Below are 14,394 nucleotides of genomic sequence, written 5' to 3'. Positions count from 1 at the left end.
TATATATGACTAACGGATTTAAGTGAGCAATAACGTGTTGTGTACTGACATTGTTTGTCATAGGCTAAAATACCTATGGAAGAAATGAAATGAATAGTGATAACATACAGAAAGTTACAATTGCTGCACTGCTATCAGACATTTTCCAACTCTAGGGACAGATATGTTCAAAAAAATCATTATGAGACATCGTCGGCCCAAGTGAGCACGACCGACCCACCCTGTCTCAGGGACTAAAGGCGTGCTAATTCGCTATCTTGGTCTCCAAACACCTGTGTGTGAATGGAAGGACGCCGCAAGCGGGTCGTCACTGAAAACAAATATTGTTGGCTGCAACTGCGCTAAAACAGTGTACAGTAAGTGTATATTTTTAATTTGTGGAATTATTTTGATGTGATATGAAAGTAGAGGGCTTTGTGTATTTTTTAAGTGTACCGCAATGGAGAATCGATTCGCGTTAAGATGGAGTACTTGGTCGTAAGGGCCAATTCGTCTCTAAACAGAACATGTAAGGTCCTTGGACAATGAGGAGCAATGTTAAGCTTCTTTAGTCCATTATTGTGCTAGAGACTACTACAGAGACATTTTTGGACTACCACTTTAATGGAAGCCAAATAAATGCCTCCCCCCTATAGGCATATGCGTGTCCACTTGATAGCACAGTCAGTCAAAGCTGACTCGTAAAAATTCATGAAAACTAAAAACTATTTGCTTTTCGGTCTTGAGGTTAGGAATACCGTTAGCAGTGTGGTTATTTTACGTATTTTTACCAGAAATTAACTGAACATTCGCAATTACAGCAACGACATATGGGGGATGAATGAGCCAATTGGAAGGTTAGTGTTAGGTTTAAAATAACATTACGAGAAATTGTATAAATAGGCGGGGTTTATGATTTGTGGCAACTTGTGACGACTCTACGGATGCCGCAGTAAAATTGGTCGCGCTTGCGCAGTCCCGTTCCTCTTTTTCCTGGAAGGTAAGCGTTGCATGGCGCGTGCTTCTGTTCACGGGGCAAAACATACAACTTTTAGTAGTTTGTCAGTTCATTTTTGACTGGTCATATTCGTTTTAGGTTTTGGTAGTCGAAAGAGAAGTGAAATGGTCGAAATTAAGTTTGTTTGCTGAGTGTAGGTGCTCTCAGCGATAGGGTGTGGGTCCCATGTTTCTGTATCCACGGCTCTAATGAAGAGGCATGAGGCCTTCCGCGCGCTTGTTGGAAGTTGTTAGTCATCATGTCTTACTGGACATACTAGCCTAGCCAGCTAGCCAAATGTTGACAACTCCGCTAGGAAAGCTAACCATGCTGTAATGTACTTTAACATGAGACTGAACATGCATATAGTTGTGTAATGACTGACATTGTAACTTTCTAAAAATGACCATTTGTTTAGACAACGTTGTTTTGGTAATCGCTAGCTAACATTAGCTAACCGGCTAGGTAACAATGTGTTCGTAATCACTAACGCTTGCCAACCATGTCGTAGCTGGCTGGCTACATTTAATGAAAGTTCGTTCTACAAATGGGAACGTTTATCTATATTGGCATGGATTAAATGCCAATTACTTAGTTACCCACACGTTGACAAAATGAGCTTTCCGACAACAGCATGGAATTGTCATTCTAGCTAACAGCAGCACGCTAAACACTCATTTTAGCTAGTCATCTGGCCAGTTGGATAACACGTTATCGCTTCTATTTATAAACCAACGAGTCGCTTATTAGTTTAACACTCAAAATTGCTATGTATGTCTTTAAAATCCTTAATCGGTGTTAATGTATTCGCCCAACTTGTTCATCAACGTTACCTAGCGTGTTACCGGGCCTGGCCGGATGTCTTGTTAGCCTCTTTACTAACCTAGTCAAACTTGTCAGAAGTTGGCTGAACGGTATCGCTGGTACTTGTTTATCATTAGCTAGCTGACGTTAGCGCAAAGGAAGTTGTCGAGGCAATAAATGTTGTCTGGTCGGTTACGAGCTTTCCGGGCCAGGCCTCCGTTATTTACCAGGGCATTATGATGCGTCAGGTTTATTGCGCGGCGAACTCCGGTTCTGCCTCCCGAGTCAAGGCGCAGGCCAAACTGGGACACGTGGACAGGGCGTGGGGATGTTTAACCAGAAGAGGTCGGGCCCTGGTCGACTCATTTCGTCTGATTTGTGAAATTATATTAAGAGTCACCTTTTAATATTGTCTGCAAGCTTTCCACTGGTGCTGGGACTTCCATTCCCACGTTTTCATCCTCCACATCACGTGTATCAAACTCGATTCACGGAGGATCGATTGGTTGCAGGTTTTCGCTCCTCGTACTTGATTGATGAAATAAGGTCACTGATTATTAAGGAACTCCTCTCAACTGGTTGTCTGGGTCTTAATTGAAAGGGAAAAGCCTGCAGACACTAAGCCCTCCATGGGATGAGTTTGACACCCCAGCTCCACACGATGTTGGCTATGACGTAGTCTCCATTAGTCATGGATGGATGGGTTTAATAATCGAAGTCGAGGATGCGATTTGAAATGGTCAGGAGCCAAATGCTCAGTAATTTCCACATTGACTATGGTTACATTCACTCTAATATAATGTTGATTAACATGCTTTGCAAAAACAACTAATCCTGGCTGTTTACATGGACATGCCTGAAATCAATCAACTTTGATAAATCCAGAAAATCGTCAATCAAAATAAACATTCTACCACAGCAGCCATGTTTATGGGAAACTTATTTGATTCTGAGTTCGGACATATACAGTTAGTATGTAAACTATTTCTAAGACAAGCTTCTACTTTTTCACAACTCACTTGTGCATAACACCATAAGCAGACCAACGGTGTCATTGCATCAATGCTGTGTAATAAATTGTCAGAACTTTTCATTATGTAACCCAACATTTTTAGTGAATGTGTGCAACAAAAGTTAAGCATTCACATTTTGCTACTGTTTTTGTTTAGCCTACGCATACTACTTGTTTGCATACATTTGGATGAATCCAATGTGCGCACCACCCAGAACACACTGCCTCTGCACCACAATGTTCCGAAGGCAAACGCAGCACTCCATTGGAAATAAATGTACACTAAACAAAAATATGAACGTAACATGTAAATTGTTTTCATGAGCTGAAGTGAAATATCCCAGAAATTTCCCAGACATACAAAAAGCTCTCAAATGGTTAGCGCATTTGTTTACATCCCCATTAGTGAGCATTTTCCTTTTGTCAAAATAATCCATCCACCTGACATGTGGCATATCAAGAAGCTGATTCAACAGCATGATCATTAAAGGTGGACCTTGTGCTGGAGACAAAAGGTCACTCTAAAATGTGCAGGCTGTCACAGCAATGCCACAGATGTCTCAAGTTGAGGGAGTGTGCAATTGGCATGCTGACTGCAGGAATGTCCACCAGAGCTGTTGCTAGATAATTGAATGTTAATTTCTCTACCATAAGCTGCCTCCATTGTTTTAGAGAATTTGGCAGTATATCCATGTTTTATGATGTCGTGGAGTTATGGTTTTCCAGTATAGACCAGTGGATGTATTGCCAGTGCAGTAGCTCAATCAGGGATGTTTTTCCTCATTTAATCAGGGTTTCTGGACTTTTCTGATCAGTATTCATACATAATTGAATTTAAATGGCACTGCTGTAGCTGTAATTGCCTGTTCTAACCTATTAATCTCCCCCTGCAGTGCCCCTAATCCATCGCACCATGGCAGACACTGATCTTGACTTCACCACCGGAGAGTCTGGCGCCTCCGCCACCATTCCTATGCAGTGCTCTGCCCTGCGAAAGAACGGCTATGTGGTGTTGAAGGGACGCCCTTGCAAGATCGTGGAAATGTCCACCTCCAAGACAGGAAAGCACGGACACGCCAAGGTAGGGATTGACTGGACATGCGTACAAATAGCAAACTCCAGGGATGCCCATGGTGGAAATTTCCAGCAGTATTGGGGAATTTGGGTGATCTGATATCGGGTGTACATTATAATTATACCTTTATTTCAACAAGGAACACAGACTGAGACCAAGGTCTCTCTTACAGCTGGGCCCTGCGTGTACATGTTTACACATACAGTTTAGATACAATGATTAAGAAACTACACAAGACAAACAAAATGATCACAGATAACACACAAATACAGTAACAGATTATTACATGTACACAGGTTATTCCCCGAACTGCACAATAACCTGCATTACCCGAAACCGTTACATACAAAATAAAAATAAATATCCTACAATAAATGTTTAAAATGGGCGACAGGGGGACAGTCAAGTTTAAGTTTAGTCTGCAGGCTATTCCATAGGCAAGGAGCGTAACAGGAGAAGGCAGCCATACCCAACTCTGTTGAAATCACATGGGCCTCAAGTGTAATCCATGCTTGAAACCTGGTTTTAGGAATTATAATATTGAGTGATGAGAAATGCGGTAGTTTATTCAGAAGTGCTTTATAGACAAACACGAGAGCATGTTCTCGTCTCATGGACATTGAAGTCCAACCCAGATTTTGATATAAAACAGTTGAGTTCTGTAACCAGCACCCATAATAGTACATGCGTTGTCCACATCTGTAGTAATTTACCCATAAGGGCTTTGTCTGAATTCTCCAATCATAACTTTTGACTCGTCAAATGAGGTTTTACTTAACATGTTATGACAATGCTGTTAGTGGTGGAGTAAAACTCTGTCCTCTTTAGGTTAACATGGTGGGCATTGACATCTTCACCAACAAGAAGTATGAGGACATGTGCCCCTCCACCCACAACATGGACGTGCCCCACATCAAGAGGAATGAGTTCCAGGTCAGTGTGAGCTCCCTTTCTGCCCAGTGAAGATTTTCCTATGCCACAAGGGTTCTCTTATCCAACATGTTTTCACATAATTAGAATACCAGTTAACCTCTTGCCTACTAATTCAATAAGGACTTGACTAATTCTATCAGGCCACTACTCTCCTAGAGACTAGCAAATCCACTTAACACTGCAGTCACTGTCTGGTGTCAATCCAACCACAGTCTGGGATAATAAGGCTAGAAACTCCCAGAAGACATTTGGGCAGGTCACAATGGTTTTCAGCCGGTCAGTATGTATGGGGACTTGTGAGAACTGCTGTCATCCTTGTCCAGAGATGTACTGCTCTGAAGTAGTTGCTGAGGCATTGGGAAGTTGTTTACATTATCTGGGGGAAGACCTATGTCACAAAGCAGGATCAAATACGCTGGTATATGAATGCCCTGACTTCTGCAGAGGCCGTATCACAGTAAATGCTACGCGGCAAATGCAGATTCCGGATTGACCATGCAGCGCCTTTAAGGTATGGTCAATTGGGTGCCTCAGTGCTTCTCACTCATTCTCGGTACTTCATTTAAACACATTTGATCACATATTAAAGTGGAACTGACTGCATTTTAGCTAAATTAAATGTTTTTTTAAAAATCTGTTCACATAAACCCCCTGGAAGAATGACAAGCTAGCACTTAGATATGGTCATCTTGATAAATTAGAATGTTTGGGAATGATGTATACTAAGGCATTTGTGAAAATTCTATAGCAATATAGAATGGGAAAGTAGCTGTGCATTCAAACAATTAACATGGCAGCAAATAAAACCTAAAAGCACACATCTTGTCCAGTACTGCAGTCTATGCAGACCGGTGCACCTTTGCCAACCAGGGCTACAAGTACACCTTTATGCAAACAAGCCATTTGCCATAGAAGCCTGTCATCATCGTCTTGAACTGGACTGTGTGTTTACAGGCAGTTGGGCCTGTCATCATTCACTTTTGAACTGGACTGTGTGTTTACAGGCAGTTGCAACAGCACAACTTTAGATCATTAGAACACATTCACCAAAAGCCACAAAATACACCTGAATGGATTTCTTCAACTATGTAAATACCACCTTAGTCCTCTTACATTTGGGAACTTGACAGTCCTATTGATCAAACAACCATAAAGAGTTAAGCTCTCTCTCCCTCTTATGCACATCAACAACTAATGCTAGCCAGAGCAAGATGAGCTAAAAATCTAGCGAAGAAACATTAGATATATCCTGTCAAACTGTTTCTGCTAGTTGGTTGTCAATTTGCACTGATAAACTATGGGGAATTGTAGCTTACTCGTCCTTCTGCAGCTTGCCTGCAACCAAGCTAACTGGCTAAAGTTGGCTAGCTTGCTTGCTAGCTACTTCCAGACACAAATGAGAGAACACATTTCTGACCAGTTTACTTGCTGTAGCAGAGCTAGTTAGCTAGGCTGTTTGCATGTTATCTAGAGTGTTCTTGACTGACTTTTTGCCTACCTTTACCAACACCGGTCATATTCAGCCGGTGTTGTGCCTTGGTAAATTAATAAGTTATTCTGCGCTCTGAAACAAAGACTGTGCTGGTATCGGAGCTGATAGCATATCTTTGTCGTTGGCAAATCCATTCTGGATAAGTGGTTTTAAGTTGTTGCTCACTAACCAAATGACACCTGCATATCTAGCTGTGTATATCCACCAAGAAATGATACAGGGCGGAGGAGACAGTAACTCACCCACTCCCAATGACATCCTCCGAGCAGCTAGCTAACGTTAGGCTCCGTGTTTTTAGCTTGCTACATAAATAGATACGCTAGCCACGTTATGACTGACTTGTGGTCATTGCCCTTGCTAGTTTCATTGTATTGACATTCCCAGCCTTAGTTACATTCATCTGTTTCTGTCCAAAATATTGAGTTATGGACACTGACAGTGCATCCTGAATAGAGGCAGCAAACAATGTACCAGGCCAGCTGTGATTTACAACCTTATAGCAATATTTTTTGGCACTACCAAGAAATGTATTGGTGAATTATATTAATCATGCATGGAACTACCTCCATATTGTCTGCCAACAATGCCTTAGTGTACATCGTGGAATGTTGAGTCAAATATAACCTACTTTTAAACCTCTTATAAAGTTGGTTTTGTAGCATAAACTGGGAATTAAATATTTTAAATTGATTTGTTTTTTCCATATCTGCAAAGTAGTTAACGCTGTCAGTTCCACTTAATGTAACTGTGAATTGTATATTTGCTCACACTGGTTGGCATTGGAGCGTTCCCCTGTGTTAATGCACGACGATCACCCAGCACTGCACCCAATACCCGTGGCGTGAGTGTGAATGGTTCTTGCTACAGAGATCTCCTTGGAGATGGCCGTTACACTACAGTGACCAAGTCACACACCTGGTGTGATGGCTAACAAAACAAATTAACACTAACTTCCCAACATGTTCACCTCTCACACCATCGCTTGTCTTTATTTTGCTTATTGCGTTCTGATCTGCACGGTGACTAAAATGAAGACTACCTGGAATGTGCATTCATGTGTCCGACTGTAGATGTAACATAGTGCTTGTGTTTCCAGCTGTTGAACATCACTGACGGGTTCATGTCCCTCATGGGTGACAATGGAGACGTGAGGGAGGACCTGCGCGTGCCTGATTCAGACCTGGGCAAGGAGATCGAGCAGAAGTTTGCCGCTTCAGAGGATATCCTGGTGAGTCTGGGGGGTTTGTGCATGTTTTGGGTGGTGTGTGAAGCTTGACCAGTTTGTTTTGGTTAGTGGTGGTCTTAGCCTTAACCAATCATATCTGTCTGCAGGTCTCTGTGCTGTCTGCTATGGGGGAGGAGTGTGCTGTGGCCATTAAGCAGATGACCGGTGGCAAATAGAAAAACAGGACTGACCTGCCCAGGCAACAAACTCCACCCACAACCAGTCTCTAGTATTCTTATTGGTTCTTCTGTCACCAAAGCGACGGCCTTCACAGACCACCTCAATCATTCTGTTGTGATTACTCCTTTGTTTTTTCCCCTCTCGTTTTTTGGTTTCTCTCTCTCCGACGCTGTCGGACTGTCCCAGCGTTACTGCGGCACGCTCGCTGTGTTGGCTGGCATTCTGCCGGATCACTGAGGTTTTGTTTAGTTCTACATAATCTACTATATAAAGAAAAGTACTTATTGGTGAAATAGATTCTTTTTTTGACTTCTTCCTCATTCCTGTTTATTTTTGCCTTCGAGATGTTTGTCTTGCCACATACATTCCTGAATGTTTAAAATAATGATGGGCTCCAGCTTTTTTATGATAATTTTTTTTATATTCCTTATAATTGAGCTCGTCTGATGCCTTTTTAGAGGGAGGGGGGAGCTGTTTGAATGGTGGGAGGGGGGGCTTGGGGCCCCTTTTACTGACATTGAACTACGTTAGGGTTGTCCCTCTGGCTGCCATACTGCTGCTTCCCAGCATGGCCTCTCTGCTCTGGCTGATCAGACAACTCAGATGCTTTTCTCCCAAACCGTGGGAACGCTGGTGGCTAGCACTTAACAAGCAGTCTTAACAGTACCACTCCAGCATTTCAAAACACTTCGATGTGAAGAAAGAACATTAGAGAAAAGATGCTAAATATGGAACCAAACTTCAGTGATTTCTCTTGTCAATGCCGCTCTGTCTGTTTAGAAAGCCGGAGGGTCCAGTGCGCTTGCCTATCACCATGGCAACCCAGCCCCGCCCTGGGCATCCCATAATAGTCGGAAAGAGTGAGGCGTTGGTGTGGTGGAATGTTCTGGAAGGCATTTTGCAGTGAGGTGTGTGTGAGGGGCTCGATTGGGGGGGGGGGGTGGAGTTGCAAACTTATTTTGTTCACTCGAGGCCTTTGTCACCTGACTGGAGATGGCAAAAAATAATAAAGTTAAAACAAATAGAAAAACAGCCTTCTTGGTGGTGGTTCTGTGTTTGTCTTCACACTAGAATGTTTCACTCCAAACAATGCCTGATTCTGTTAAATAATGACACAGGAATGGATAGGTTTCAGCTTTGGTTGTGGACTCTCCGCTGTCCAAGTTGCCTGGGTCCATAGTATATCAGTTTGATCCCTGGCAACTGACACATCGGTAACATGACTTCAGCTCCCTCTGCACTGGTCTGAGAATAAGTCTGATGAATTAGAATGGTGGAAGTTGGAAAAGGAGACAAAGCCTTCTGCAATATTGAGTTGCACATCATCAGTTCATCACTCCCAGCCTTAAGGGCAGTTTGCTACAGCAGCCTCGAAGTTCTTATAGGATGGAATGAATAGAACGGATGACTCATTGACTTGAATGGGGATGCCTGTTCTAGTCATTCTAGTTCTATGCATCCTATCCCAATAACTTGATCATCTGGGCCCTGATACCCTGAGAAGTACACTCACTCCACTGCTTCATGTCCTTCCAGTCTCATGCCCAGACGGAGTACACAGCAAGCTGCAGTAGCAAAGCACTGCAGATATCACCAGTGTTCAGGGCTCAGTTGAGGTTCAATGACTAAGTGAAACTGGCTGGGTTTGAGCCAAGATGAAGCCCTATCCCTGCAGGGGCATATATGGCAGCTAGCCACGCCCTGCCTGAATGCCTGACACTGCAGTGTGAAGACACCATTCCCTTCACACAACAATCCATATCTCATACAACTCATCTGCATGCTTGAGTGGGGGTCATCAAGGCTCTCAAACCAGGACAATGATTCAGATCAGCCTTAACACTAAACTAGTACAAACACTCAGGCCAGTTCAAGTACACCACCCTGTTCATGAAAATGGATCACTCCTACAGTGAGTCCTGTAGCCATGGCTTGCTATATAAAGCAGGCAGGCAGGCATCAAGGCATTCAGTTACTGTTCTATATAATATTAGAATGGGCAAACAAGCGGCTGACAAACATAACTGTGCACTACAACAGTGTTGTGCAGAACGGCATCTCGAAACGCACAACTTGTTGATCCTTTTCATGGGTGGGATATTACAACAGACGACCACACTGGGTTCCACTGCTATCAGCTAAAAACAAGAAGTGGCTCCAGTGGGTATGCCATCACCAATACCGGACAGCTGATTGGAAAAACCTTGCCTGGAACATGACAGCGAGTTCAGTTAACTTGAGTTGGCTGCACAGTCCCCAGACCTCAACCTAATGGAACTCCTTTGGGACGAAATGGAACGTGCTGTATCGGTCCTCTAATACAGAGTAGAAAAGACCCAGTGCATTCATTTTGTGATTGCCACGGCTATGTTATCAACACAATGGAGGGGGAAAAACAATTTATTATTTAAATATTGAAAGTGAATGTGTTACAGAGAGAAACAAAATGGTGCAGTTTCAGGTCATGTTACAGACATTAGGGACGCGGTGCGAGCGCGTTGGTCTGGGCAGAGGAGATGTAATTGTTTTTGTATGTAAACTGTTTGTACTTTTAAGTGGGATTAAAAGGTATTTTAATTGTCAGTAATCTACAACAAAAAAATGTTTAATGTGGAAGAAAATTTTAAACTTAACCCCCTAGAGTTATTTGCAATCGAGTTACGTAATACAAAAGTCCCGACCACAAGCTGTCTAAAATAAATGTGTTTTTTGTTGTTGCGTGGACTGCGTCTCACCAATGGTGACCGTCCGTATCTGCGGTGTTTGTCAGACCATGAGACATCCCAAAAATCAGTCTTCTCACAAACGTTGGTAGCGTCCAAACGGTTTACCCAGTGATTGACGGATAAATGCAGGAGCTGTCTTCCAGGTCGGTCCATTAGACTATGTTCACCAATGTTTATACACATTTTCCATGGGTTTTAACCAAATGTTCATGACTTATAGCCTACATGAAAAAAGTCACGCATTATTGACACTTGAAAGCTGCTGTCTGATCCCATGTAGACCTACCACCATCTGCCATTGTGCCTTGATCAAGGCACTTAGCCCCCCACATAGAACTGCACTGTTAGTCACATGTGGTAAACCCCCCATCTGGATAACTTCTGTGTGTGCAGGTTTGGCTTCTGATCCAGCCCTGAAACACCCAAGTCTGCTTATCAAGGTCCTGTTGAGCAACTGATGTTTAGGCTACAATGTGGTTAGACCAGGGCTTGAACAAAAGCCTGCACACCCAGTAGCTAATCTGGAGGAGGGTTGCCACCCTTGATGTAAAATATTCCAACCAAATACCTTTGTCTTTACAAAATTATTCCCCTGTTCAATAAATCAGGCATCAAATGGATAAGGTAGGTCACTTCAAAGCAAGGTACAACTAGACGTGTTATCATATAAGCCTAAAATGTTAATGTTTCAGGGGTGATCTATGCACAGCAAGTTTTGTCAGTTAGGCTATTAGAATATGTTGTGCCATTTAATGGCTACTGTTTAATAGAGGGGAATCCCCATTTTCCAACGGTGCAGATTTATTTAGGCTCTACAGTACCAGTGGAAAGGCGACAGCTAAATTAATCCTTAGTTAACTATAACTGCTACAAGTAATGTTTTTAATTGGTGATCTAGTTTGGGATTATTTTAAACCTGCTGCTGATATGTCCTCTCTCACCTTGGGCAACCGCCCACTGGCACACACACAGACATGCACTGCAGGGTCATTCTGATAATGGATCTTTTTTATTGATCATGTTTAAGTGTGCTTTTATGAATTACATTAACAATTATGAAACTTTTCTTTTTCATGACCTAACAAACCCTAATTTAACAATTTGGCACAGCGCATCATGCCATTTAGGTTGGCACATTTTAAATCTGTGCAATCTCTAACAGCCTACTGTCACACACAGATTCAGGCTAGCAGCAAATGTAACTAACTTATTAACCCTTATTCTACCAGGTAAATTGAGAACACATTTACAGCAACAACCTGGGGAATAGTTACAGGAGAGAGGAGGGGGATGATTAAGTAGCCATGGTGGTATGAAGGCCAGGACACTGGGGTTAACACCCCTACTCTTACGATAAGTGCCATGGGATAGGCCCACCCACTTGTGAGCCAGGCCCAGCCAATCAGAATTAGTTTTGCCAATTGTACTATCCCTCAACTTAAGATATATGTGGCATTGTGTTGTGACAAAACTGCACATTTTAGAGTGGACTTTTATTGTTCTCAGCACAAGGTGCACCTGTGTAATGATCATGCTTCTTGATATGCCACACCTGTTAGGTGGATGAATTATTTTGGCAAATGAGAAATGGGATATTTTATTTCAGCTCATGAAACATGGGACCAGCACTTTACATATTGCATTTATATTTTTGTGCAGTATAAGCATCCTTGCTGATGTGGGCATGTTTTCAATGTCGACTCCTTTTGTCATACAGTATTCCATATAAGGCATCCAGACCTTATGAAAATTACTCTTAAAATCTGGTAATAAATCAAATCTAGTGATCCATAACTTGACATTGTGAGAGGATGGCCAACCTTTCAATTAATGGCAACCCATTTCTTAAATGCTATAAATGGTAGGTCACACAGTTTCTTCTGATAAGTCTCCAGTATCAACATTTTAGCGTCTCACTGTTTGTTTTATCGGGAAAAGCCTCTATCAACCCTTGATACAGTTTGGAAATCAACTGTAGAGGTTTGTCAGACTGTCTTAAAATAGTTCATCTTTGAAGCTTCTGTCTTGTCCAGTGTTTGCTGCATAGAGAATAGTGTTGCATCTGCAAAAGATCACCTCAGCACCATCACAGACTGGTCTTCCCCAGCTGAGACCCCTGTCACCATCTGATCCTGCTCAGATGAGGCATGACAAAGAGTTACCTCGATGTACATTTCTACATTATATTATCCAATAATATAATCAATAGTTTTATCATGGAAATTACCAGCAATTTAAGATGGAACTTTGTATCCATTCACTGGTTGATATAATATAAAAATTCACCTGAACTCTGTAAACTGGTCTTCCCTGGCTGTCTTACCCTGCAGGGGCACCGGTCACCATCTGATCCTGCTAAGACATGATGACCATAGTGTTGTGTACTGACTGCACCATGACAGCCTGTACGGCTGTTATACCGTGTCAGTATGGAAAAGAGTAGGGAACGAGCTAGGGAAACTGACCGCTCAATAACGTTAGATTGCTATACTGACTAATAAAAACTGCCGTTGCACTTTCAAAAAATGTCACCATATCTGTATTCAATTGGCTGCTGGTTTCATCATTTGATTCAGGTCTAGTGTGATCGAGGCAAAAATAATAGCTAAAGTCAGTGAGCTAGCTAACATTATCCAACTTTTCTCTAACTCCAAATGGTACATCAACTGGCCAGAACTAGCCGTGGTAATTTACTTCTGTTGAAACATACTACAAACCATTTCCAGACACTACAGCTGTTAAATACTGCTACTGACAGATTGCTAGAGATGAATTGGATGTGGTAGCTACTAGCTAGCTAGTTCATTCACTTCAGGCAGAACTTCAGTCGAGAGGGGATGAGACATGTAATGCTTGATCTTACATTACATGAGTTACATTAAGTCAGCACTGGGAATAAATACTTTTTGTCATGGTGACATCCCTAACCAGTTTCCTTCCTGTCCTGCAGCTCAGTTCAGAAGGATGACTGCATCTTTGATGTGTCTGGGTAGTTTAATAAATTAATTATTAACTTGACCATGCTTAAAGAGATATTCAATGTCTGATTTGTTATTGTTCTAATTCGGTACTTGACTGAGGGACCTTGCAGATGTACATATGGGGGACAGAGGAAGGTGAAGTCATTCAGAAATTATGTCAATCCCTATTATTTTATTTGTTAAAGCCAAATTTGACTTCTGAACTAAATTTAGTCTTGCCTAAAAGGGGGTGAATACTTAAGCAATGGCTATTTTAGTTATACAATTTGTGTTAATATGTAAACATTTGTAAAAAAAAAAAAAAAAACATCTTTTCACTTTGACATTATGGAGTGTTTTGTGTAGATCAATGACATCAAAATGCAATTAAAGGGGCAATCAGTGGTTGCTACATCAATTTGACTTATAAATTAAGTATATGTTCCCATTGATTCTTTAAGAATATATGCCTTGCGCATAGTTCAACTGTCATACCCCATCAGAACCCAAAATATAAGCTTTTTTTTAAGCTTTTTTTTTTACTCCAATGTTTGTAAACAAAGAAAATGTAAACAAACTATTTAGCCTCAACATGGTTAAAACTATTATGTTGATATCATGACCGGTCAATCCTTGCATCCATAGCTCTGTATAGGAATTTGAGAGTGAATACATTTCTCCAGCCCTATCCCTCATCTTTTTACCGAACCAGGGGTGGGGAGGCCTCTGTTATTGTTTCTACTGCCGAGTACCCCTTTACATTTCTATCCCACTTTGTAAGGCAACAACGTGAAAAAGTTAAACGGGTGGTAGACTTTCCATTGGCACTATATAGAAGATTTGGATAAAAGAAAGATCAAATAAGGTGTGTGAGATTGTTGGTCACTCATGCATGCTTGTGGTCAGGCTACTCAGTAAGCATATTAGCAACAATACAGACCTATTACATCAGTAAATCAACGACCCTGCTTTTCTACCTGTCAATGATTGACCACTCTGGGTGCTGTCTGG

The 14,394-nt window shown here is 41.9% G+C and overlaps 1 protein-coding gene across 3 annotated transcripts; it reads left to right on the top strand.

Annotated features, from left to right (window-relative positions):
- The first annotated feature begins 335 nt into the window (after positions 1-335).
- On the top strand, positions 336-8,729 carry LOC135517180 (eukaryotic translation initiation factor 5A-1-like). 3 transcript variants are annotated; one of them, XM_064941253.1, is made up of 5 exons: positions 336-356; positions 3,686-3,873; positions 4,696-4,800; positions 7,389-7,520; positions 7,625-8,729. In XM_064941253.1, coding segments are annotated over exons 1-5 (495 nt in total). In that variant the 5' UTR covers positions 336-355; the 3' UTR covers positions 7,694-8,729. The 3 variants fall into 3 exon arrangements, with proteins under 3 accessions (XP_064797325.1, XP_064797324.1, XP_064797327.1); XM_064941252.1 differs by lacking the exon at positions 336-356 and adding an exon at positions 806-836; XM_064941255.1 differs by lacking the exon at positions 336-356 and adding an exon at positions 874-979.
- The last annotated feature ends 5,665 nt before the right edge of the window (positions 8,730-14,394 follow it).

This window comes from Oncorhynchus masou, chromosome 28, assembly GCF_036934945.1.
Source record: "Oncorhynchus masou masou isolate Uvic2021 chromosome 28, UVic_Omas_1.1, whole genome shotgun sequence".
NCBI classification, from domain to species: domain Eukaryota; kingdom Metazoa; phylum Chordata; class Actinopteri; order Salmoniformes; family Salmonidae; genus Oncorhynchus; species Oncorhynchus masou.
Note: the sequence above shows the minus strand (reverse complement) of the source record. Positions and strands in the feature narration are given on the sequence as shown.

What these genes read in the sequence shown, in the direction of transcription:
- LOC135517180 (XM_064941252.1), top strand. An exon ending in GAAAGCACGGACACGCCAAG is followed by an intron (nt 3,874 to 4,695) that starts GTAGGGATTGAC and finishes TGTCCTCTTTAG; the next exon opens with GTTAACATGGTGGGCATTGA. An exon ending in TCAAGAGGAATGAGTTCCAG is followed by an intron (nt 4,801 to 7,388) that starts GTCAGTGTGAGC and finishes TTGTGTTTCCAG; the next exon opens with CTGTTGAACATCACTGACGG.